Source organism: Telopea speciosissima, chromosome 8, assembly GCF_018873765.1.
Source record: "Telopea speciosissima isolate NSW1024214 ecotype Mountain lineage chromosome 8, Tspe_v1, whole genome shotgun sequence".
NCBI classification, from domain to species: Eukaryota; Viridiplantae; Streptophyta; class Magnoliopsida; order Proteales; family Proteaceae; genus Telopea; species Telopea speciosissima.
The window spans coordinates 19,828,884-19,856,251 of record NC_057923.1 but is presented as its reverse complement, the minus strand read 5'-3'; the positions used below and the strand labels follow the sequence as shown (position 1 = coordinate 19,856,251).

General features: G+C 39.7%; 1 protein-coding gene across 1 annotated transcript in view; it reads right to left on the bottom strand.

The window, feature by feature from the left end:
• Window positions 1-26,966, bottom strand: part of LOC122672628 (la protein 1-like) — a 38,781-nt gene extending 11,815 nt beyond the window's left edge. Inside the window, exons 1-5 of the mRNA XM_043870086.1 lie at window positions 26,822-26,966; window positions 26,642-26,720; window positions 26,387-26,536; window positions 23,598-23,740; window positions 11,413-11,561 (exon numbers count right to left, since the gene is read on the bottom strand). Coding sequence (XP_043726021.1) covers window positions 11,413-11,561; window positions 23,598-23,740; window positions 26,387-26,536; window positions 26,642-26,720; window positions 26,822-26,872 — 572 coding nt within the window. The 5' untranslated portion in view covers window positions 26,873-26,966. The remainder of the gene's footprint in view (window positions 1-11,412; window positions 11,562-23,597; window positions 23,741-26,386; window positions 26,537-26,641; window positions 26,721-26,821) is intronic.
• Window positions 26,967-27,368: the final 402 nt, after the last annotated feature.

Here is a 27,368-nt window from a genome sequence, read left to right as displayed (position 1 = left end):
ATTTGTAAAGGAAGGAGAGATGAGAGAATATTATTTTGAGGGAGATTCTCTCCACCCTCCACGGTTTTTAGAAGGAGAAAGCCTCCCAAAACCGTGGAGGCTTCTCTTCTCTCTTCTCCTCTCCTTCCCCTATAAATACCCAAGGCTTTGGGGTGTAAAGTTGTTCAATTCTAGGCTTATTCTAGTTCAATTGCTTAATAAATTTCTTCTTCTTCTCCTTCTAATTTGTGGTTTTCTAGTTCTAGTTTGATTTTATGAGTTTAATTCAATGCTTGTAATGAGTTTATACAAGCTTTAATTCAATTATTGTCTTCAATATGGTTGTAATCTCTTAATTCTAGTTCTAGTTTTAAAGCTTTTTCTAGTCCAAGTCTCTAATTCTTGTGAGAAGACTTGGAGATTTGGAAGAGAAAGCCATGCAAGGTTTATTTAAGTTGTTCAAGCTTCCTCAACTACATCCATTCAATGCCTAATCAATTCATGCACTTTCAAGTTTGATAGAAAGGAGTATTGGTTCAAGTTCTTATTTTTATTTTTATTTTTATTTTCTTCTTCTTCTTAACCTCTTAATTCTTCCATTATTTTTATTTCAATCTCACTCTCATCCCCTTTATTCCCTCCATTCTAATAGGACTTTAATTCTACACTTTTTATTCTCATTCTCTACCTCTCTAATTCTTCCATGCTTGTGGAATTCTTTTTTTTTTTATTATTATCATCATCATGCATTATGTTAAACTTTTAATTTAATTATTTTTGTTTTATTTTCAGATTTGGTAGGAGCATTTTAAGTGTGGTAGGGAAAGCAAGCAATTTCAGTCCGGTTCAAGCACCTTCGGGTTTTACTTCTTTAATCTCTTACCTTTATTTTTCCTTTATTTTTGTGTGGTTGTGGTGTGTGGCTGTGGTTATTTAATCCTTCAATCCATGTTAGTTTTGATAGGTTAGATGGATGTGTGTTAGGATGCCAATTCAATTCGTTAGATGCGTAATTTTGTTAGATGGATGTGTGTTAGGATTCGACTCAGTAAATGCTTGTGAGTTAGGATACGTTAGTTTAATTATCGTTGGTTTAATCCAACACTTTAATTAATTTGGTTCACTTTGTATTGCTTTTAAGTGAGTAAGATAGAATGGCATACATCTCCTTGTGTTCGACCCGTAGATACGACTGATCCGTACGCCTGCGGTTATTATTTCTTGCAAACAAGGTTTTTTGCAAGAAATAAATACCGCAAGCGTACGGATCAATCGTAACTACGGCCTACGGGTCGAACACAAGGAGATGTATGCCACTCTATCTTTACTTAAAAGCAATGCAAAGTGAACCAAATTAAGTAAGGTGTTGGATTAAACTAATGATAATTAAACTAACGAATCCTAACTCACAAGCACCTACCGAATTTACACATCTAACGAATTGAATTGACGTCCTAACACACATTCATCTAACCTATCATAACTAACGCGGATTTGAAGGAATGATTTGCCACAGACATACACCACAACCACACAAAAAAAACAAAGGAAAAATTAATCTAAGAGATTAAAGAAGTAGAACCCGAAAGTGCTTGAACCGAACTGGAATTGCTTGCTTTTCTCTACCACACTTGAAATGCTCCTACCAAATCTGAAAAAAATAAAACAAAACTAATTAAATTAAAAGCTTAACATAATGCATGATGATGATAGTAAATAAAAATAAAATTCCATAAGCATGGAAGAATTAGAGAGGTAGAGAATGAGAATAAAAATAAAAATAGTGGAGAATTAAAGTCCTACTAGAATTGAGAGAATAGGGGGGATGAGAGTGAGATTAAAATAAAAATAATGGAAGAACTAAGAGATTAAGAAGAAGAAAATAAAAATAAAAATTTTGAACCAATACTCCCTTTTACCAAACTTGTGATTGCATGAATTGATTAGGCATTGAATGGATGTAGTTGATGAAGCTTGAAAAACTTGAATGAACCTTGCGTGGCTTCCTCTTCCAACTCTCTAGGTCTTCTCACAAGAATTAGAAACTTAGACTAGAAAGCTTTAAAACTAGAACTAGAATTAAGATATTACAACCATATTAAAGACAATAATTGAAATTAAAACTTGCATAAAATCATTTCAACCATTGAATTAAACTCATCAAATCAAACTAGAAACTAGAAACTAGAAACTAGAAAATCACAAATTAGGAGGAGGAGAAGAAGAAAATTTCATTAAAATCTGAACTAAAACTAGCACTAGAATTACTTCTTTTACAACACTAAAGCATGGGTATTTATAGGAGGAGGAGGAGAAGAGGAGAGGAGAGGAGAGAGCTCCACGGTTTTGGGAGGCTCTCTCCTTCTAAAACCATGGAGGCTTGAAGAGAATCTTCCTAGAAAAAATAATATTCTCTTCTCCTTCCTTACAAGTAGCTTGAATCCCAAGGAAAATAAAAAAAATATGGAAAGTAAGAGAGATACAAAACTTGGCTCCATAAACCTGCTATTTTCTAAAAAGTGGACTTTCCAATTTAATTCTTGTGCTTCCTTTTCTTTGCAGGAGTCTTCTCCAAGTAATGTGATCAAGGCATCTTCAATCCTTGACTTTTCAACCTTCCAAGGATGAGAGAATATTCTCTAAACGATATCTATCCATAGTCAAATTTCAAAAATACCCTTGGAAAGTTGGAGGAGAGAGAGAGTAATGACTAGGATTTCACTCAAAGAATAATTAAATGCCCATGATGTCCTTCAAAAAAAACGTGGAGCATGGGGTGCTTATATAACTGTTGCGTTCCTTGCAAAAAATCACCCAAAATAGACCCAAATTTCGTCCAATTTGGAGTTCGGGAGCCCAAGATATCTCAAGTTGAAGTTAGACTGCTCCAGAGCCTTCCAAATGGAATCTTTCAGCTAACAGAAAAGTCAATTCCGGATTTATCGCGATATAGGCACGTACGCGGAACTTCTGCGCCACGGCATCATTCTCTAAAAATCAGACTTGATATCAACCTTCGGATCGGCGTCTACTTGAATTTTAAGATAACTTCTGATAATTACAATACAGCCCCTTGAATCCGAACTTCCGCTTTACTTTGTCCCTGGCCGATTTTCAATAATTACGAACAAACCCTGTCATAAAAAATGAAAATAGTGACATGCCATTTTCGCATGTCGTTACGGAAACTTCAGTAACTTCTTCGTTTCAACTCGGAATCAAGTGCCGTTTGAACCGTTGCGAAACTAACTTGACGGGCTACGCATCCATACTATTAACACCTCAAAATTATGCTAAGAGGCCCACTGTACTCGCATTCAAATTTGACTGATTGACGTGATTCTTTCAGTGCTCAATCCAAACTTGATTTTCTCGACTCCTGAGCACTTCCGGCTACAGCCAAACACCACTAAACAGCTTAAAAACGGCTCCTTAGCATCATTTGCTCCATTTTCACAAGAATTCACCTAAAACCTGAAAACACAAACAAAAACCTCGAGTAGCTCCGTTCCAAGTATACAAATGCATGCTTATGGCCCTAAGATTTCACACATGAATGTGCTCATCAACGTAATTCCCCATCGTTAACTTGCATATACTTATATGCTTAATGCATTTTCATTCAACTTTCATTAATCTTATTTCAGTTTGGAGCAAACGCAACATTGGCAGTTTCTCTTGCTGTCTGCAAAGCAGGGGCTAGTGTTAAGAAGATACCACTTTTCAAGGTATAAACACTTTCTTCATGTAAACTGTTAGATGTTCTCTTTGTTCTTTATGGTTTTGTTGGATGGTTCTAGGATTGGCCTTCAGTCACTAAGGCACTCAAAATGCATTAGTCAAATAGAATACGAATATAGTTTTGTTGCCAATATGTTCCCTACATCCTTATATATACGCTCAACCTCTCCTTTAATCACTTCTTAAGCCACATCCCTTCCTCTCTAGGGAAATTACCGGCGGCTGTGAGTTTTGAACTTCAGCATAACAATCTCAGCGGCGAGATTCCTCAGTATGGGACTTTTGCCAACCAAGGGCCTACTGCGTTCTTTAACAATCCCTCATTGTGTAGGTTCCCTCTTCAGGATCCATGCCATTCTACTAACTCTCCACAGGCGGCACAGAACACTCCAGGTAGTCGGAATTCAGTACCATCGTCCGATTCCAATATCTAGGGTTTTGATCATACCGGTGTTGGTGTTCTTCCTTCTTCTGTCTTCAGAGCATGGAAGTGGGTCCAACAATGGCGTCGATTGCCTGTACAAGTTCACTGTTCTTGCATCTTCTTCCTTCTGCTCAACGAAATAGTGAAGGGGTGAAAACGATGGATGTGTTGTTTCTTTTTGGGTAAATTGGGGGTTTTACCCTTAAGGGTATTAAGGTAAGTTCATCCCTTATTAAGGGTAATTTGGGTATTATCAAAAAATTAACAGCAACTTAACTGCGGAGTGGACTAAGTTGAAATATAATCATAAAATAAGGGCAGTCTATGATATTTTTTCAAAGTTTGGCATGTCTGTGACATATTGCATACTTAGAGGGGGTGTCCGTGAAATTTACCCAAACGTTTTTAGTCATTTTGCGGCACTTTAATAAGCATGTGCTCATAAACCCCAAAATTGAGGGGTATAAATGTCACTTCCTCCTTCAATTAGAAAGACATGTCCAGACCACCTTCTTCTTCTTCTTCTTCTTCTTCTTCCTGCAACTCCACCCGCCCCTTCTCCTTCTTCCTGCCACTCCAACAGCCCCTCCCCTTCTTATTCCCGCAACCCCATCCGCCCCTACCCTCTGCTGCAACCCGACCCACCACATCCGCTCTTGCCCCTTTGTCTCCCCTCTCCACCCCACCCTCACCCAACCCTGCTTTCCCGTCCCTTCCCTTCCTTGCAACCTCTCCCCAAGCCTCACCCTCCTATGTTCTGCCCCCTACCTCCACCCCACCCTGCAGTCGGAGAAGGAAGCAAGAAAAGACGCTTCTGAAGAGTTTCCTCATCAGTTCAAGACATTAGTTAAAGCTAACGATCTCAAAACGCTCAAGCAATTACAGAACCTAATGTAATCTCTCTAACTCTTTCTCCCTCTCTTTTTCTCTTATATTTCTTTCACCCCCTTGTTGCAACCCAAAATGTGTGTTGCTTTTTGGTGGTCTAGCATTATATATAATTCAACAAAGAGCTACTGTATGTAATTTGTGATGTTGTGGTGTTTGTTAAGGATTGTCGATTAGAGTTTACAGAGTTTCTGGGGGTGTTTTAGTCTTATTTATATTTCTAGTTTATTCTATTGTCTTAAGGGTATTTAGGGGAGTTTACTTGTAATTCATTAATGCTGAAGTTATAAATCAGATTGCCCCCCTCACGATTTACATACACAGAAATCGTGAGGGAGTTTATTTTCTCTCAATCGATCTCTCTCTTCTATTCTCTTCTCCATCTTCTTCTTCTTCTTCCTTGTTCTTCACTGTTGGTCAGACCTAGGGTCTGTTCTGTTACATGGTATCAGAGCCCTAATTCTGATCAACAGGACTTTACCTTGTTGCTGGTTTGAAGGCTTCTCCTTCTTCTTGCTCTCTTGTCGTGGTCTGCAGCAACCAGATGTTGTACATTCCTGCCTGAACCCTAGTCATATCCTAATGAAGGACTAGGGTTATCTGTTTTGCTGAAGAATGATCGTGTCTTTTGTGCCTGGAGCTATTTGAGATTTCTGCTGCATGAAGTAATCGATTTCTCAAAACCCTGTGGAAAATCGAGTTCTTTTTCTCCTGGAATTTCTTCTTCATATTGGCTGCTGGTTTGGGACTTTTATTTCTTATTATTCAGTGGTTCTCTACACCAACAATTGGTTGGTTTTTGGGCTGTTCAGCCCCCTTTCTGCAGTTGTCGATTTTTACCCTAATCTGGGTTTGGACTGAAATCGATTCTTTGGTTTGTCTTCATTATTGTTGGCTGTCCCTGCTCTGTATCTATCCCAGGTATTCTCTGACAATATTATTTGATCTCATGGCTGATTCTAAGCCTCCCACGGACAACTTTACTATTCAGATTACTACAATCAAGTTGCATGGTGCCTCCAACTACCTTCTTTGGTCTCAAGCCTTTGAAGTTTATGTTACTGCTCGCTGGAAGATGTCTTATCTCACTATGACACCGCCAGCCCCTACTGATGACAAATATGATGATTGGAAGGCTGAGAATGCAACACTTCTTTGCTGGCTTTGGAATAGCATGGAACCATCCATAGCCTCTAATGTTATGTTTCATAAAACTACCAAAGGTGTTTGGGAAGAACTCAGGGAAAGTTATTCTCAAGATACCAATCTGTCTCGAATTTATGATCTGTATGAGAAATTTTTCTCCTTCAAGCAAGAAGGAAAGTCTCTTGGCGAATACTACAATTCACTGAAGGGAATGTGGGAAGAACTCAATGTGTACCAGCCTATCTCCACTGATGCCTCTGTAATTAAATCCCAACGATCTTAGTTTTTGGTTGCTAAGTTTCTCTCTGGACTGGATCCTGATCTTCAATCCGTCAAAAGCCAATTATTGGATGGGGAAAAGATTCCATCTATGAATGAAGCATACTGTCGGATCCAGAGAGTTGTTTCTCCTTCGGTGGTGAAGTCTGATCCAACTCCTGTCTCCAAGGATAATTCTGCCCTTTTTATCTCTACTAGAGGACGTGGTCGTGGTGGTAGTACCTCTTCTCGAGGCCGTGGTTCTGGATCTGGTCGTGGTCGTGGGGCTGGTCATGGTAGTCGTGGGGCTGTTTCCAACTCTGCTGGTTCCTCTTCTGGTGATGGTGGCTCTCGATGATGTTCTCATTGTAGTCGTCCCAACCATACTATTGACAAATGTTGGCTGAAACACGGCAAACCACAATGGGCACGTGAGCAATTGGCTAATGCTGCAGTCTCTAATGGAGCGGCTGATCCTGTGCAGCCTCCTGACACTACTCATGGGTCTTCCACTGATGGTGGTAGTTCCTCCAATGACCTGGTTTCTCAACTCTTACAACGAGTGCAGCAACTTGAGGCATCCTCCTCTACATCTACTGCTGTCGTTGCCTACTCAGGTACATCTACTGCATGTTTTGCCTCCTCATCTTCTCCGTTGGTCATTGACTCCGGTGCCTCTTCACACATGACTAGTAAGCCCAATTTATTTTCAACTTTTACACAGTCCGCTATCCCATCTCGGATTTCTATTGCCGATGGGTCTTTTATACCTGTTACTGGTCATGGGGACATCCCCTTATCTTCTGATCTTTCCTTGTCTAATGTCCTTCATGTACCTAAGCGTCCTCTTGATGTTCTCTCTGTTAGTCAATTAACTAAGACTTTGAATTGTTCTATAACCTTTCATCCTTCTCACTGTGTCTTTCAGGATCTTGCAAAAAGGATGACGATTGGTGGAGGACATGAGAAGGGTGGCCTCTATTACTTTGACTTGGCATGTACTTCTATAGCAGCGGTTGCTACTTCTTCTGACAGTTCTCCTTTACATTGGCACTATCGGTTAGGACATCCTTCTTTATCCAAGCTGCGCCTTCTTGTTCCTAGCTGCAAATCTATCTCCCGCATTGAGTGTGAAGCGTGTGAGCTTGGCAAGCATCATCATACTGTTTTTCCTTTGAGTCCAAAGTCTAGGAGTACTTCTTTGTTCCAGTTAGTCCATTCTGATATTTGGGGTCCTTGTAGGATCAATAGTCGGTTAGGTATTTACTATTTTGTTAGTTTTATTGATGATCATTCTCGTATGACATGGTTGTACCTCTTGAAGGATAGATCTGAATTTGTCTCTATTTTCAAACAATTTTATAATGAAATTCGTGTTCAATTTGGTGTTTATTTAAAGATTTTGCGCACTGACAATGCCCTAGAGATAATTCAACGTGAGGTTTCCTCTTTTTGTTCTGATAATGGCATCATTCATCAAACTAGTTGCTCTTACACACCTCAACAAAATGGTGTGGGAGAGCGCAAAACCGCCATTTGTTAGACATTACTAGGTCCTTGATGTTTCATATGAATGTTCCTAAATTGTATTGGGGTGATGCACTTTTAACCGCTTGTTTCTTGATTAATCGTATGCCTTCCTCTGTTCTTAATAATCAAATTCCATTTAATATTGTTTTTCCTGATCGAGCTGTTTTCTCTCTCCCACCTCGTGTCTTTGGTTGCCAATGTTTTGTTCATGTGCTTCGCCCTGGTCTTGATAAACTATCTCCTAGGGCCATCAAGTGTTTGTTTCTTGGTTATTCTCGTACCCAAAAAGGTTATAGGTGTTTTGATCCCATCTCTCGCCAACAGTTTGTTTCCGCTGATGTTACCTTCTTCGAAAACTCTCCTTATTTTGCTGATTCTTCCATTAATGTGGATCTTGTTCTTGATACTGGTGGGGTTGATCGTATTGTGGCTGAACCTGTCCCTCCTCTCCCATTGGCTGCCATTCTTGATCCCACGCAAGTGAAGGTTTATACCCGTCGTACCCAACAGCAGCCGCTGCCACTGCCACCTCCACCTATTGAGGCTGCCTCTCCACCGCCACCAGCTGACTCCTTGCCTGCGGATCCCGTTTTAGACATTGTTGATCTCCCTATCGCAAAAAGGAAAGGTACTCGCACTTGCACTCAGACCCCCCTTTACCCATTGGCCAATTATGTTTCTGTTTCTCATCTCCCACTTCATCATTGTGTTTTTGTTGCTGCTTTACATTCTACTTTTGTTCCCCACTCTTATAAGATTGCCTTATCCCACCCTGGGTGGAAACATGCTATGGATGTGGAGATGGATGCCTTGGTCTCTCGTAAAACTTGGTCATTGGTTGACTTACCGCTTGGTAAGGATCTTGTTAAGTGTCGTTGGGTGTACACGGTTAAGTACAATCCAGATGGCACTGTGGAGCGGCTCAAGGCCCGTTTGGTTGCCAAGGGGTTAACACAGACATATGGGGTCGACTACTTCAAGACCTTCTCCCCTGTTGCGAGGTTGAATTCTGTTCGCATTTTGCTTTCCTTGGCAGTAAATCTTGATTGGCCTCTCTTTCAGATGGATGTGAAGAATGCCTTCTTATATGGTGATCTCTAGGAGGAGGTGTACATGGAGCAACCTCTTGGTTATGTTGCTCAGGGGGACGATAGTGTTCAGGTGTGTCGCCTTCATAAGGCCATTTATGGACTGAAACAGTCTCCCCGTGCGTGGTTTGATAAATTCAGCAGTGTTATGGCTGGTTGTGGGTTCTCTCAGTGCTATTCTGATCACTCTATTTTTGTTAGACGTCAGGGGTCTAACGTGGTCATCTTAGCTGTTTATGTCGATGATATTATTGTTACTGGTAATGACGCTTCTGGGATTGCACAGGTGAAGACATATTTGCATGATAACTTCCAGATCAAGGATTTGGGTAGCCTCAGGTACTTTCTTGGTATTGAGGTTGTTTGTAGTTCTCGAGGTCTTAGCCAGTCCCAGAGGAAGTATGTTCTTGATTTACTTGCTGAGACAGGAATGTTGAGTTGCAAACCTATTGATACTCCTATGAATCCACATGTCAAGTTTGGTACTTCTGGTGACAAGGACTTTAGTGACCCACATCAGTATCGGCGCCTGGTCGGTAAACTTATCTACCTCACTGTTACTCGTCCCGATATCTAATTTGTTGTGGGTGTTGTTAGTCAGTTCATGCAGACACCTAAGCAAGTACATTGGGATGCTGCTTGTCGTATTTTACGCTACCTCAAGGGTGCTCCAGGCAAGGGGCTGGTTTACTGTCGCCATGGTCACACCAGCGTTATTGGTTTCTCTAATGCTGATTGAGCTGGTTCTGATGGCGATAGAAGATCAACTATAGGTTATTGCACTTTCTTTGGAGGTAATTTGGTTACCTGGAAGAGCAAGAAACATACCACTGTTGCTCGTACCAGTGCTGAGGTTGAGTACAGAGCTATGGCTCATACAGCTGCAGAATTGATGTGGGTTCGTTCTTTTGCTCGTGAGCTTGGTTATTCTAGTGATCAGCCCATGGAGATGTACTGTGATAACCAAGCTGCCATTTATATTGCCAACAACCCTGTTTTTCATGAACGGACAAAGCACATTGAAGTTGACTGTCATTTTGTTCGAGATGCTGTTCAAAATAAGCTAATTACTACTCCCTTTGTTCGTTCCCAGTTTCAGCTTGGAGATATGTTTACGAAGGCTTTGTTTCGACCTCAGTTCTTGAGTGGTTGTTCCAAGCTGGAGCTTGGTGATGTCTACGCTCTAGCTTGAGGAGGAGTGTTAAGGATTGTCGATTAGAGTTTACAAGGTTTCTGGGGGTGTTTTAGTCTTATTTATATTTCTAGTTTATTCAATTGTCTTAAGGGTATTTTGGGAAGTTTACTTGTAATTCATTAATGCTGAAGTTATAAATCAGATTGCCCCCCTCACGATTTACATACACAGAAATCGTGAGGGAGTTTATTTTCTCTCAATCGATCTCTCTCTTCTCTTCTCTTCTCCATCTTCTTCTTCTTCTTCCTTGTTCTTCACTGCTGGTCAGACCTAGGGTCTGTTCTGTTACAGTGTTCAATGTGTCGTTTTCTCTGTCTTCGATGCACTGCTAGATTAACTTTTCATGTGGCTTCTTGACTTGCAATAACTTAGGTGTGGTTTGATTGCCACAAACTATAATCATTTGATTTCAATTACCTTCTGAACATAATAAAACAAACGGTGAAAAGGAAAAAAGAAACATGGGTGGATCTGGTTTTAGTGGTTTGCTCTGTTTATTTGTAGGAACTGCAAGTGGGTTTTCTTAGTTTGACTAAATGTTCTAAATGGGCATCCAGGAACCCAAGCATCCCCTTTCTTTTGTTAGCTGGGACACTGCCTTTGATAAGAAAAACACCTGATAGTTCCCCACTCTGTTTCGGTTTTGACTTTTAGATCTGGGAAGCAAGATGGGTGAAGGGGGAACCTCTTCACCCACCACTTAAATGTTATAATAATTATATACACATATGTAAAGTTACCCAACGGTTTCTCATTCTATACTCTATTATATCTAATAGCTACCAAACGGATTTTATTTTTTGACAAGATGAATTTTATTAATGATTTTTATAAAATAGATAATAAACAAAAATAAACATGATACCAAAAAGACCCTACTTGGAGAATCCTTTCCACTGCTATCCAATATATTACGAATTAACAATTCAAGTTCTTATATATGGACAGCAGCACCAGAGACTACCCACCACTCATCAGATCTGAATAGACTAATTTCTTCATAATGCATGTGGGCAACAACAATGGTTTAATATAAGGACTATATATGCCACCAAAAAAAAAGGATACAACAAGAAAAGACCAGCAATTTAATGGCTTCAAACAGTTGAAAGGAAGGACTAATCTTTTGATCATCTAGAGCTAAGATGTACAAGCAAGCTTACTTTGGCTTTAGTTCCAACTCAGCTCCTGCATAAACCAATTTTTTTTTTAAAACATTCTCAGCATCTTCCTCCGTAGAGAACTCAATCAAAGCCGTACCGCAAAAGAACCTCTTGTCTGCAACATGACGAGGCAATCTAACACTATTCACCTGCATTAAGAAAATGTAACAGATTAGGTTCCAAACAGAGTTATTAGAAATGATATAATCGGTAGCAAATAGACATGCAACTGAGAAAATTAATTGTTATGAACTTTTACCAGAGAATGAATATAAGAAACTAAGGGGGTTGACATGATTAAGGGCAGTTGCTATATATCCAGCTTGCTTTAATATTACAGCCAAAAGCCATTGGCCATATTCACTTGAGCAATAAAACTGGTAGAATCATCAAGAATGTTAATATCCTCAAGAATCAATAATTACATAAGCAAAAGAGATAATGAGGTTGACAAAAACTACCAATAGGTACTAGGCTGCAACTCAATAGATAGGACCACAATAGCTACTCAAAAACCAGATTTTAAAGAAATTTAATATTTCTTAATCCAGTGGTTAGATCAGAACCAAACTTGGACTGTATGTTCCCTAAGGAGTGAGGAACAAACCCTCCAAAGATCAGTCCAATCCAAGGGATAGATATGCCCCCAGGTGAGGAGTCCAATTTGCAGCAGGAATGTTCTAAAAACAGGGGTACCACAAGGTTTAGGAACAGCAGCCAATTGAGTTCAAAAAAAAATTACCAGAATCTCCCAACAAACAAGATGATGATTCCCTTAATAACCCACAGAAATCAGCAACAGATTATCAGCGTAAGGAAGCTAATGATGGAAGAGTTCCAGTTTAATGAGAATTAATCAAATAATCTCAGATTCAAAATTTTAAACTGTAGGATAATTTGAACTAACCTGCTATTGATGGCTCTAAAAACAGAATTGAAACTTCAAGCGTATCCATAAAAGAACTGAAGAGTTATAATAAATTGAAAGACTGTAAACAGAATAAGACTATACTTACTTGATCCCAGTAGATTATTGATGGAGAAGAAAGAACGAAGAAGAAGAAGATATGATTAAACATCCCACCTATCCTCAACTGGAATCCCATCAGACAATATTGGTATCCCACCATATAGCACTGCATCTCACAGCCATCTGAGTCTCACAGATAAAAAAGTTGCACAGCCAAATTTATTCCAATAGAAAAATCATGGGCCCAAGGCCTTGCATGATCTTAAATAGAAACCAACGACTTGATTCATAACGGACATAGGATAACTAGCAGCCAGTAGGAAACAGTCTACTTACAAAAGGAATTTAAAATATATATTAAAAAAAAAAACTACCCCCACGCTAGGCTGTAGAAGTAGTCCTAAAACAACTAGAAAACCTAATTAGAAGTCCCATAGTTCTAAATGTCAGCAAAATTTTGCAGCAATATTTTGGTAATTTCAAACTTACCGAGACGAATTGATAGGTGAATCACAGAATCTGCATTGTTTCCATCAAATATTCAGCGAAATCGGACTGTTTCGTGTTGTTTCAGCGAAACAGCATAGTCTAAGTCGCTTAGGATCTGTATGGCAACCATTCTGTTTCAAAAAATTGGTTCCGAATCAGAATCGATTTTTTCTGTTTCTGGATTTTGGAGTAATTCTGTACCAACAAATGCTTTATGGTAAACCTGGTAAAAAATTGTTTCTGCTATTACAGAGAAACAAAAACATGTATGATGGAGCAGAGTTGACAGATGACAATTCAATTAAACCAAAAATATACTGTTCTGCTGGGCTTGACTGACGTTTGAGTTATTCTCAAGCAGAGCAATAGAAATGGAAATCGTTACCTGATATGGCAAAGTCCAGAGCTCAAAATCTAAGGCCAGAAACAGAGAGACGAGGGAGCTTGATTAACTGAGTGGGTTATTGCATAGGGAGCTTGATTAACAGGGGAGATTCCGCATAGAAACCAGAACAGGTTGGATATGAGAGAGAGAGAGAAAGAAAGACGGATACCTCTGAAATGGAGACCGTTGAACTGCAGAGAAGACCACCGCCGCTGAAGGAAGCCTATGGACATTGAGAATGGAGAAGGAGGTCGAAGGTGAAACACACCTCAGTAATGAAGACTGCAAAGCTACTGAGGAGACAGCCACTGCTGAGACCTTCGGAGATAATGGATTCTTCGGACGTTCTTGCCCTAGGTTGAGAATAGAGAAAGGAGGTCGAAGGTGAAGTGGTTGGGAATGACTAGGGTTATGTTTTATGTTTTGATGGTAAATTCCATCAAATGCCCCTCGTAACTTAAGAGCAAGTTGTTTCACAGAGATTTCATAGAACCAATTCTCAGAAGTGAGAAACGTGATTTTGGTGTTTCTCAAAACCATGCCAGAATCTATTATATCACCTGGTCCGTTTCAAAAAATCACAGAAACGGACCGGACAACACATACATAATCTGTTTCAATTCTGCCCCCAAAATCAATTTTTTGAAAAGTTACCATACAAATCCTTAAATACCTCATTTCGCGAGGATTTCAACCAAAACTCGACTTTTTCGCCAGCTTCGAGTCTGAGAAGGATAAAACACCTCCTTGGATAGATTTTTGCCACATCAAACTATTGAAATACACTACTGGGAGTTGCCACTTCACTCCAAAGAGATTGGTTTCTGCATACTGGAGAAGATTTGGCCACATTCAATAGCTACAGGTAATGAACTTTTCCCAAAAACAAATTTTTTACAAAAATACCCAATGGTTGATGAATTTTTTATGTTTCAGACATTGGAGGCTGCTTCTACGACCTTACAATGGTGCAAAATTTTTTTGTGTTTATAAATATTTTTTCTGACTTCAAAAATGGATTTTCCTACAACAAAAATGTGAAAAAAAATTTGGGTTAATATAAACTAGATAGGGCTCATTTGCATATATGTTAGACACCGTTGGCCAATCTACCGCTTGACAGAGTCGAAATTTTTTTTTGGGCGGTAAATACTTTTTATTTTCTAAATTATGAAAAAGTATGTTAAAAATTCAAAAAATTCAAGAAAATAAGGAAAAAGATTTTGTTTTGGTTGGAAAAACAGAGAAAAATTGTGTAAGTAATTTAAGCGTGTTTTGAAGCACATACGAGGCTTATATGTACCATATTTGCTTTTGTTGTATTAGGCCAATATTTTTTGAAAAAAAAATTATGAAATTTTTTAATTAAGAGAAAAATATAAAGGATAGGGGTAAAATAATGAGTAGCTACATAGTCATTCTAGTGGTCTCCGTTGATGCACCTAAATTAATAATGTCCTGTTTTCTTCATGTAATAGTACAGTAATGAAATAATGGCTGTATTCAAAATCTCCCCAATATCTCACTAATTTCGCAAATTTTGAAGCCAACGAGACGAAATAGGAGGCAAAACATAAACCATACACTGTTTCGGGCGAAATTTTGCCATTTTTCGCCTAAATAACACATTGGACCCTTTATAAAAGCAATATGGACCCTTATATAAAGGGTCTTGTATCCTATATGACTTCAAATAGAGCTGATTAGAGAGCACGAATCCATGTAGCCGACCCCATATAGTTAGGAATCTTGGGATAAGGCTATGTTATTGTTGTTGTATAAAAGCATCATTTCACGATTTCTGGTTGAACTCGCTGGTTTTGTTTGTTTCGACCTGGAGAAGGAGAAAACACTGATTTGCATGGATTTTTGCCACATCACCGCCTCAAACCACTGGAAGACACTGTTGGGGGTTACCACATCACTCCAAAGAGATCAGTTGCTGCATACTGGAATTTGGCCACATTCAACAGATTCAGGTAAACAACTTTCTCCCAAAATTATTTTTTCAAAAAAAAAATATGATAAATACCTGGTGCTTGATTAGGGTTAATATAAACTGGATGGGGCTCAATTATATATAATCACTGTTGGCCGATATAAGGCCTCACAGAATCAGAAATTATTTCCTGCAAATTAATAATTATTTTTTTAGTTTCAAATTAGGAAAATTATTTAAAATTTTCAAAAAAAAATAAGGAAAATAAGGAAAAAAATATTCTGTTTTGGTTTGAAAATAAAGGAAAATTATGTTGCTGATTTCAGCATGTTTTGAAGCGCATATGAGCCTTCCTATGTTGTACCATATTTGGTTTTCTTGTACTAGGCCAATATTTTATTGAAAAAAAATTCTGAAAATTATATTTAATTATGAGAAAAATAATTATAAGGGATAGAGGAAAAATTACACAGTTGTTTAAGTGGTCTCAGTTTGATGTTTCACAATTAATAATGGCTTCTTTTCTTTATGCAATAGTAAGGAGGTGAGATAATGGCTGACAGGGAAGGCGACAAGGAGACGATGGGGGAAGATGTAGGGGAGGTGAAAGGGGAGAGAGAGCATGGCTGCATGGCACTCCAATTGATGGTGACAAAAGAAAAACTGAATGCAACTATTGTCACAAGAGGATTATGGGAGGTGGGGCCACATGACTGAAACAACATTCAGCTGGGACTGCCAAAGATGTGGCTACATACCCCATGGTACCTGTGGAGATTGCTAGGACCATAGCTGAAAACATGAGTAGGGAATCGGAGGAAGGCAGAAAGGAAAAGGCGAGGATAGAATTTGAGGAGGCTGTTCATGCAACCCACCCAATACAGGGGGATGATGATACTGATGATGACAGCGATGATCCTGTGTATGTGCCTAATGATGTGCAGACAAAGGCAGAGACTAGGTTTTCGGCGGGCACAGGTGAGGAGCAGGATAGACAGTACCTCTAGGGGAGAAGCTAGTCCGTCTAGAGTAGGTGGTAGTGGTAGTGGAGGAGCTGGTCCGTCTAGGCAGCCTATGTTGCCCTTCAAGAGATCACAAAATACTAGGGCAGCTCCACCTCTTCCAGTGGTCCCACCACAATGGGAACCTGTACTAGACCAAGATCCTGGCATCTATAGGAAAAATGGCAACAAGCAGCATAAACTAAAGGAGTGATATCTTGCCGAAATTTCGGTATTTCGGTGGTTTAGACCTAACCGAAACAGCGAAAGAAAACGAAATTTCGAACCTCGTTGAGGAGATGGTAGCAGGGGAGACATAGCATGGAGGCATGGAGTGCCAATTGATGGTGACAAGAAAAACAAAGTGTAATTATTGTAGAAAGTAGATCATGGGAGGTGGGGTCAAAGGTGTGGCCAAATGCCCAATGGTTCCTGTGGAGATTTCTGAGGTCATAGCTGCACACATGAAGGGAGGGGCTCGGAGGAAGGCAGAAAAGGAGAAGGTGAGGGTGGAATTTGAGGAGGCAGTTCTAGCCACCTAGCCATGAAAAGGGGGACAATGTTGATAGTGATGATGATGACAACCCTATCTATGCGCCTGATGATGTGGAGACTGAGACTGAGACTGAGACAAAGGCTAGGGAATTTCGGCAAGCATAGGCGAGGAGCAAAGCCAGTTTTCAGGAGTAGCAAGATAGATAGAGACAGTCTAGGGGAGGAGATGGTCCGTCTACAGCAGGTGGTAGTGGTAGTGGTAGTGGTAGTGGATCTACATAGCCACAGCTACAGGGGAAGAGGCAGGCTAAATTGCCCCTGAGGAGATCACAAAGTACAAATCCAGCTCCACTTCCAGTACCACCATGACAGAACCCCGTACTACAACAAGATCCCAGCATCTACAGGAAAAAAGGCCACAAGCAGGCTAAATTGGATGGTTGGGGATGTTGTGTCTAAGTGGTTGTTATTCCACAGCATCTCAACACAACACTATGGGGCCCTATTATCAGACTACACTAGATACGGTGGCTAATGTTGGCCCAGGGGTCAAGGGGCACACTGTACATGAGGTGATGAATTTGTATTTGCCCCGGCAAAAACAAGATCTTCAGGAGTATATAGATTGCCTAAAGTGGATGTAGGAAAGCTATGGGGTGACGATCATGTGCAATGGTTGGATTGGTCCCACGAGAAAGTCTACCATCAACTTTATGTTTTTACTGTGATGAGAGGACAGTATTCCTAAAATTTGTGGATGCATCCAAGGAGAAAAAGGATGCAAAATACATTTATAGAATGTCGAAGGATTTGGTCCAAGAGGTGGGTGTGGAGAACGTTGTCCAAGTTGTGACGGACAACGAAAGCAACTTCAAGAAGGCCGGTGAGAAGTTGATGGATAATATAGTAAGTACTAGCTCTGCTGGACACCTTATGCAACCTATTGCATTAACCTTATAATGAAGGACGTGGGGAAGATTAAATTGGTGCAAAGTTTGGTTGAGAGAGCGAGACAAGGGAGCACCTTTGTCTACAACCATGGGTTTGCACTCAACATTCTGAGGGAGAACCGGAGAAGTGTAGTGGAGACTTGGTCAAGCCCACCATCACTAGATTCGCAAAAAACTACATTGCACTGAAGAGCTTTGAGGCGAAGAAGGTAGGTGGGTCTAAGATCTATGTTTGCATCTGAGGAGTAGTTTGCATGGAGGGAGTCGAGTTCCCTTAGTGGAAGGGAGACACAAGCTACCATTTCGTCTGAGGAGTTTTGGACCCAGTGGTCAAGGTGCTAAAGTTGGTGGACTCCGCTTTCAGCTACCATGCCACACTTGAATGCTATCGTGGACATGATGAAGGATCACGTCCACAATTAAATGCCACATGGCAGCAGGGCCTTCCTCAAGATAATTAGGGATCAATGGGAGCATCATCTTATGCATCCACTGCATAACGTTGGTAAGTAATTTTTTTATGTAACAAATTCACATTGCATTTTATAATTTATAGAATATATTATTATACATTAACAATATATGTATGTCAATTTGCAACATACTATCTTAACCCCAAGAATCAATACAGCTATAGAATTGGGATGAATCCGGATCTTATAGAAGCAATGAAGCAAGTGGTTGCCAAGTTGGTGCCCCGTGATACAATCCAATCTATTTGCAACATGGAGGTGAGTTCTATAGTTCATTAGGAAGATAACAAGTAATTACTCCAACGGGTATTGATTGCTAACATAAACAATTTTCAAATGGGTATAGATCAAGAGTTTAAAGGATGCCTTGGGGAGTTTTGGAACGGCCCGGCGCAGTGGCTAGCCGGGCAAATATTGATGCCGGTACGCAATTCAGTATCTTATTCTCTTACTTACATCTATATTAAGACTTGTGAAATGCAAATAACATATCCTTTTGCTGTAGTAATGTAGCTGAACGGTGGGTGTTGTATGGGAATGATGCACAAGAATTGAGGATAGCAACCAAGGTGCTCTCCCAAACATGTTCCGCCTCCAACCGTGAGCGAAATTGAAGTATGTTTTTGCTCATCCACTCCAAGAAGTGAAATTGATTGGGTTCCCAATGTCTAGAAGACTTAGTGCATGTTCACTACAATATGAGGCTGAAGATGCAACACATTCATGGGTATGGAAAACAAGTAACCGATCGAGTCCGCCGGCATTTTTCGAAGTGGAGTCCGAGGATGAGGATCCCCCGGTGGAGTGAGTGAAGGATAGAGGTACACCGGGGACGGATTAGCCTAGGGTAGGCCTTAACCACAGATAACCGGACAAGTGGGTGTTGATGTGGATGGGTACATGGCTACAGAGAGTCACATTCACTCACAGTCATCCCGACCATTCAAGCCTGCACCTGGCAAGGATGATATAAAGTGGTTACACTCGCATACTATCACCGTCTACTCGTGATGGTGCATATGATGGGAGTTCGAGAGCAGTATGACCACGTGCAGGCTACACGAGAGGGCCTCGTCGCCGGTTCCGACCAAATGAGAAGGCTAATTGTATGGACAGCAATAGCTTGTCTAGTACTATTGGAGAATTGAGTATAGGGAATAGTAGAGGAAGTTGTCAAAGCCGAGGAGAGCAACTGGTCGTTTCATTGGCATGGGGAAGCTTACATCTTCATCTGTTCCCAATGCTTTTGAGTATGATGCCCACTCATAGTCATAGACTGGATCTTCCTTTGTGGACGACTTCTTCTCTTACCCAATCCCCCTTCGTACATTATGGCTACACCATCCAATCATAGTGGCTGGTTCTTCACAGTACGATGACCTATACCCTAGGATAGATTACCTCCAGTATATACATGAGGACATTTACATGGTAGCTGTGGAGAACTTTGAGCGTTTCTTCTGGCACACTATATTGTGGTCTACATTTGTAGCAGTAAGAGGAAAATGCACGTTGGCACCATCAGTCCATGAGTGGGCTCAATCCTCTAGTATGTAGGTGAAGACATTTAGAGAATAGCTATGGAGGACTTCGAACGTTTCTTCCGGCACACTATGATGTGGTCTGCTTTTGTCATGCAATCGAAGGAAAATGCACGTCGGCACCATCGCTCCATGAGTGGGCACGATCCTCCACTTCATAGGTCGTGGTATAGACCTTAGGAATTAGGATGGCCTAGGGGGTCCACTTTGTACTCATGTATCACCATACTTACCATGTATTGTTGGGACTTAGGACTTAGGTTTTATCATATATCACCACACTTATCAAGTACTTCGACTATTTCATAATTAATAAAATATTATGTTTCTTCATCATGGTTCATAATTTACTTGTTTTAGTTGCCTTTTGTCTTCTAGCACTAAAAGAATGTGTAGAACATAGTCGACCCAAGATATTGTAGTTCTAGTTTGGTAGAAGACCAACTAGAAGCCAGACAACCAAGATTTAACTTGAACATGTAATTCGGTTAGGTTAAAATAGGTGAAAATTGTGAAATTAGGGTTAGAGTTTGATAGTAGGGTTAAGCCAAATTGATGTAGGGGAGTCTATCAGTGAAGTTTACATTAAATTTTAATGGTGGACAGAGAAATCAAATGAAATTGCAGCAATTTAGGGTTAGGGTTTCGGATGTTTAAAAATGGAATAATGGTGGAATCTAGGGTTTATAAAGGAAATTACAGCAGGAGTTTGGATCGAGTTCTCCTTATGTTGAGAGGAAATTTGATCCAAATATGGGGGTATTTTGATGGCTGGTTTGGTCTGGGCAGAATTTGGGTTATGGGAATGATGTTCATAGATGGAGGGGATGTTAGGGTTTGGTGGTTTAGAGAATTAGAAGAAAGTTAGAGTTGGGATGAATCCAACTCACTGTTGTTGCAGAATTCCCTTGGCAGCAGCTTGTTTGATTGAGAAACTTTAATAAAAATTGAATCTTTAACTAGAACTTGAAAGCAAGGTACTAAAACTCGGAACTCGGTGGGATCTCGGTCCTTGGAAAAACCGAGTCGAGTCGAGATCTCGCCGAGTTGGTGTATTTTTTTTTTTTCCGACTCGAAGGCTCAACTCGGTGGGTTTTAGACCTAGTTTGGATCTAAAACTTGGTATTCAGCCTATTTTAGGCCATTTAAACACAATGACACTATCAAATTTCCCAAAAACAATGTCCAAATATGAGTTTCACTTAGTGGAAAAGCAAGACAGACAGTTACTTATGATAGAAACCAGGACAGACACAAGACAAACACACTTATTTATGTCTAATATCAAAACAAAGTTTTCCAACAAGTCTAAGATTGCTTAAATCTGATTTATATTGAAGGAGTTATGTACCGGTCAAACTTAATTTGGTGTGCGCGAATGCTGTCAAAATGGCTCTGAATGAAAATATTTTTTTGGACATCAAAACAAATGAATATTTTACCGCATTTTGGATTTTTAGCAATGTTTTACCATATTAAGATTTATGGAATTTTTAGATTTGACAAAAACCCCAGCATTAGAAAGTTGAAAATTGCACCTACCGCCGAAAATCCAGTTTTTGTTCTTGAACTGGGGGGTTGACTTTTTTTCCTTTCGTAATTTGATTTTTTAACTATTTTTATTGGATTCAAATAGGGGGTATTTGCTTATTTATGAATAATATCTTAAGTAAATGAAATACAAACACAAAAACATTTACTTAAGTGATGTTAGACATAAATAAGTGTCTGTCTTGTCTGTCTTGGTTTCTGGCATAGATAGGTGTCTGTATACCAAGATTTTCCAGCAAGATCTCGAGATCTGGCACTCATATAAAGGACTTTGGGTCGAGATTCTCGAGATCTCGATCGAGTTGTTGTACTTTTACAACTCATATTCCATCTCGTCTCGGGTCTTCAAAAAACCGAGAATCTCGGCGAGATCTCGCAAGTTCTCGAACTATGCTTGAAAGAGAACTTCAAAAGAACCACCGGAGAGCTTCACACCAAAAGGTGTCAATTGGATCAAACACCAATCCCACCAACGAACCACCTAGGCTTCCCACCGCAAGGTGTCAATAGGATCAAATACCGATCCCACCAGCTTTGATCAAACACAAGACAAAAATCTTCAATGGAGAAGAAGAGCAGCAAAAGCTTTCCATTAATATCATAATTTGTGTTCAATGCTTGCCTCCCCCCTTACAACCTGATTTAAAAGACTAAAAAATAGACTCCTACACTAAAAAGGAAAGGCCTAACTCAATCCTTAACCTACTAGGTAACTTAAACTGACTAGGAAACTGAAATAGACTCAAAACAGAATCCTAATCTAGCCCCACTAAACAATAAGAAGAAAACTACTAAAATCACTTAAATTGAACCATTAGTTGAACCGGTTCAATTTATGGACAAAAACACCAAAATAAAACTAAATATGGAACTAAAACAACTAAGCCCGTATGCAACCTAATTACACATATTTTAGGCTCATAAAAGTGGCCTATTACATATAAAACCCATGGATCAAAGGCCCAACATGTATATAACCCAACCCTAGACTTATTCCTAAGCAAACAAGCCCTATTTGGAAATGAAACTGCATCACAAGGCGTTAGAGAGGGTCCAAAATTAAGGTTATACAAACAAGGCGTCCAAAGCACCCACCTAGGCGCCCAAGTCGACCAAGGCACCTGGACATCGCCTGGGCGTCGGCTAGACAACCATGGTGTAGAATAGACAATATTACACAAGATATATAATAGGGTTCGGCAAATACTGCCAACCAAGGGTGCAAATCCAAACCACCAGTTTGTGTTGACTTTTTGCAATACAAAGGTATACATATATTCATATAGGCTAAAACAAGGTTCCCTACTGAATTATCACCCAATCATGATACCCAGCTAGAAAGAGCATTAGTTGATTTGTAACATAACACATTTCATTCAATGACAACGCAAGTTGATTAGGGGTTTTACATGAGGTCAACAAAACCAGATGTGGTCAAAAATGGATGTACCAAACATTACAACAACAACTCAGCCTTATCCCAACCCGGCTACATGGATCCTAACCCTCCAATCAGCTCTACTCGATGTCACATTTGATACAAGGCCTAAGATATGCATGTCTTTCCTCACCACTTCTCCCAGAGTCAATTTAGGTCTGATCCTAGCACTTATAGCTCCTTCAATATGAAGAGGCTAGCCAAGTTTCCTCAGATCCTCGTCCCCAACTTTTCTGGACCTTCAAAGAGATGCCATACAATTAGTTCAATCAGAAGTCCGCAACAAAAGAGTACTTCAGTCCATGTGGGGAAACAGAGATTTAAGAATCAAAAGAGTAGTCTTTCTTCTGTTTTCAAAATACAGATATTGCACTTTTTCCCTCAAGACTCAGCTTCTTGTACACATCAAGTCTCCTTGTCAATCAGGAGAAACAATTCAAGCCCACCAGACAAGGAGCAGCAGCCTGGGTAAATCCTACGCAGACGAAATTCTCCATTTGATGATAATAAACACAATGGAAATCACCTGCCATTGGCAGTTTTTCACTTGTCACCAAATAAGGCCTTCAGTTACCGAGATAGGATCATATATTGGCCTGAAGCAAAACTAGAGTTTTTTCTGTCCCAGATTGATCTTTCAAACTGAAGCTCCAAGAGAAGCACCTCTCAAAGTATCTAAGGCTTGATTTGAATTCCACAAAGTCTAAATTATATACAAGTATAAAATGTATATATCTCAATGAGACCATGCACCTGAAACAAATTAGAAAAGCAATACCCAACAGAACCTAACTAAAGATAGTAAGATGGATCAGACGATAACCAGCACAAAAAGAAATTTTTTCCAAATAAAACTATCAAGTATTTTTTTCAAATAAAGTTAGAAATATATTACAATGAGATAACGACGCAACTACACAAGATTTCCTGTTTCTGCAAGTAGTAGTCAGTACCTTTCCGCTTTGACCAAAGAAGGATTCCACATCTTCAAGCTTCACATCATACTCAAGAGGTCCCGCAGCAATCGTTCTTATATCTACTTGCTCTATAACCTCTTCTGGTTTCAGAAGTTCAGTGGTCCTTCCAACCTTCTTCCCTATGAAACAAAACAACAAAATATATATTATTTATAAAAGTAGTAGGGGATGGAGAAGTAAAAATATTTACAGAAATATATAAATGCTTGTAATTTGCGTTGCAGCTCCACTCAGAGATTACAATCACAAGTCTATAGCAATCCTGTTGCTGTTTTTCAGTCATCAACGTAAAAACCACAAGAAAACTAAAGCAAATCAAATATATAGCCTATATAATTTCTTTAAGGGAAATTTACGAAACACCCCTTGAAAATGGGTCGAAACTCGGATCACCCCCTGAAATTTGAAAATACTCAGATCACCCCCTCTACACTAACGGTGTTAGTCTGCTGTTAGTTATTGGCGTAAAAAAACTATTTTACCCTTGTACTAAATCATTAGAATCTAATTTACAATACTACCCTTTCCTTCTTCTTCAACCTAAAATACCCCAACCCTCTTTCTCACATAACCTGCAACACTAAAACCAAATCTAATGGGTTTTGGGTTATGGGAATAACAGATATGAAGGTGGTTCGGTGAGCTTTGTTTGGGTTTTCGGTTAGTGGAAATGGAGAATGGGAGTAAGGAAGGGTATAGATTAAGGGGAAAAGTGAATGGAATTCTCGGCATGTCATTTCCGACCGGCCTGCAACTTCCTCAACGTCAACGATACTCTACAGATCTACAGAGTACAGATATCCCTTTCGTTTATTCCTCTGGAAAACGACACCTGGGAAGACACAATTGAAAGAAAGTCTAATAAGAGATTGTTCATCTTTTTCTTTGTCGGCTTTTGTTGATCCATACCTCTCTCTTCTCTCCAATCCTTACGCCTCTTCTCCACCTCTCTCTCGCTCTCTCTCTCTCCCTTACCTCTTCTTCCCTGTTCTAAAATAAAAGCCTCAGTTGTAGTTTTAAAATTACTTTCCCATTAATTTTTTCCTTTTTGTTTCTAAATTTGTTCCAAATCTCCAATGTGCTCATGTGCCAGTTCCACCTCTCCACGTTTTCTCTTCTCTCACTTGAGTGAAAATGAGTGAAATGAGAGTGGAGATCTTCGTCGTTGGCCATGAGAGTTGAAAGGGAAGAAATTGATGAGGGGAAACTGCCGTATTGGTATGATGATGGTGCAATCCATCGTCCCACCTCCACTCCCAACCCCTGTTCTTCATCCCTTTCATCCCAATTCACCTCCGGTTCCATGATTCGCAGCATAATCAATAGAGAAGTGTTGGGCGGTCCTTTTATCTCTCAATCAATCTCTAATAACAGGAAGCATCTGATCGGTTTAATTCCAGATTTAAGGCTTCATTGTATACTCTGTTTTCTGTTTTTTTTTTCAGCATAATAAACCTTCAATTAAACCCAACCCTCTGATCTGTTTGCTGTGAAACTTTTGGAGCATAAAGCCCTACCTAGGGCCTCCACTCGACCTGCTTTTGGGGGCATTCTGATTTCTGGTTAGTGTGCTACTTGGATGAAGATCAGATTGAAATGGAGGAGAGAGGTGGAGGTCAAGGGGATAAAATAAAGGCTAAATTATCAAGCGAAACAGGAGATCAAGGGGAGAGTGGGAAGATTCATAGGCCGGTGCCAGTGCCAGTGCCGGTGCTGGAGGAGAGAGAGGTGGAGTGGTCTGAGCGGAAGGTGTAGGAACGGGGTACAAACCCTAAATCCATTCGGTTTACCCATTTGGGGAAGAAGGAGAGGGGATATTCCCTCTCCGATTCCTTATTTTAATAAAGAAAAAAAAAAATACATATTGGGTTTTTAGATCTAAGGGCAAAATAGAAATTATACTCTTCTATGGGTAGTTTAGGGTTTTCAAAAATTTTAACTAGCTGACTTCATTAGTTGACTAACGGTAGGGTTGAATCTGAGTATTGGGCTCTATTCCAGGGGGTGATCTAAGTATTTTCAAATTTCAGAGGGTGATCCGAGTTTCGACCCATTTTCAGGGGGTGCTTCGTAAATTTTCCTTTCTTTAATTACAGATAAGTCTTCTACCCTCCTTGAATCGCCAAGATAAAAACCTAGTTCCATCTAGAATATAGACAACAACAACTAAGCCTTATCCCAACTAAATGGGGTCGGCTATGTGGATCTTTACAAAGACCAGAGAATAAGAATAATAGAAAAAGGAAAAAAGAAAAGAGCACAACAGCATCAACAGCAACTCAACAACCGCACCTAAATAGGGTCGGCTATATAGTCCGTTGACTCCGTCTAGACTATAGACACCCCAAGCAAACCATATTCAGAGGCTTAATTTTTTGGAAATGATAACAGACGCAAAAAGTTGGGAGTTTTAGTTTTCCTACTCTTTTTTACTTTGTCTGGATCGTAAATGGATCCGTGCTTGACAATTAACATTATGTTTCACAAACTAAAAATAATAACAATAATAATTATCAATTCTGAACGAACAACTAAGGAACTCTGTCTATTCTGCCTACGAAACCTAGAAATATTAGTTTTTTATATATCCAATCATCCGCATGAGGGAAGGACAAACTTTCTACATGAAAGATTTCACCTTTTTTTACCTCCTCCGAAAGGTTCTACAGCTACTAAGCCAACACTTACTAATCCTTTTTCCACCTTCTATTATCCTATCACTTATTGTGAGACTTACAAAAAAACACAACAAATTATATGCTTACCATCTTCAGAAATTTTAAGAGAAGCAGATTTCCTCAGGACTTCGGCGACAGCCTTGACAGCATCTTCGGAGACATTATCCGGCTTCGCATCACCCAGACCGAGATGTGACTTCATCCGAGAGAACGAGCAAATCAACGCCAGATTAACCACTGAAGTTAAAATTAAAGAAAATGGAGACTAAAAGAATAAGAGTAAATAGGATAGAATTAGAAAACTAAGAACAAAGAAAAGGAATCAATTCAACTAAAGGATACTTCCATCTTCGCTCTCGCTAATCAATTTCTTCAGGAAATTATCTCTGGGAAGATTGCTGTCGCTGAAGTAAAACTCCACCTGAGAGGGGAGATTAGAGGAATCGGTTTTAAAATCTAGCCAAACGAGGAAGTCGGGAAACGAAGTTAAAGATTACAAAAAAGAAGAACAAAGATTTTTACCTGGCGAAGGACTTTCTTTGCTGTTTCTTCGTCCAATGAAGCGGTCGCCATTGTTGTACAGCGTCTGGAGGTCGTAACGGTTGCAGACTTGGGAGGAAGACCTTAAAGTTTTAGGGTTTTAGCACTTTTTGTAAGGTCCGACTTCTGAGACTCTCTCGCCGTGGAATTGGTTTAGAGCATGGTTTTAGTGCACGGTATCAGATCCGGTATCGGTCACCTACAAAACCAATACAATACTGGTATAGGAACGGATCGACCTTATCAGACAAATTTACCCCTGAATCATGGTCAAAATGGGTGTTTTGATCATTTTACCCCTTGTCCGTATTGTGTCATCGTTATGGTATCAGTATAGTATTGGATTGATTAGTGGCAAAACCGGTATCGAGCAATACGATACCGGGAGTTTATTTTTTTGTTTTTTTGCTTTTTTGGTGAACTTCTTTGGTAAATTACATATGAAGTATATTCTCTTACATAAACCCTGCTCCAATACCTTCTAGCACATGTAGCATTATTATGAGCTGCATTATTATGAGCTAAGGAA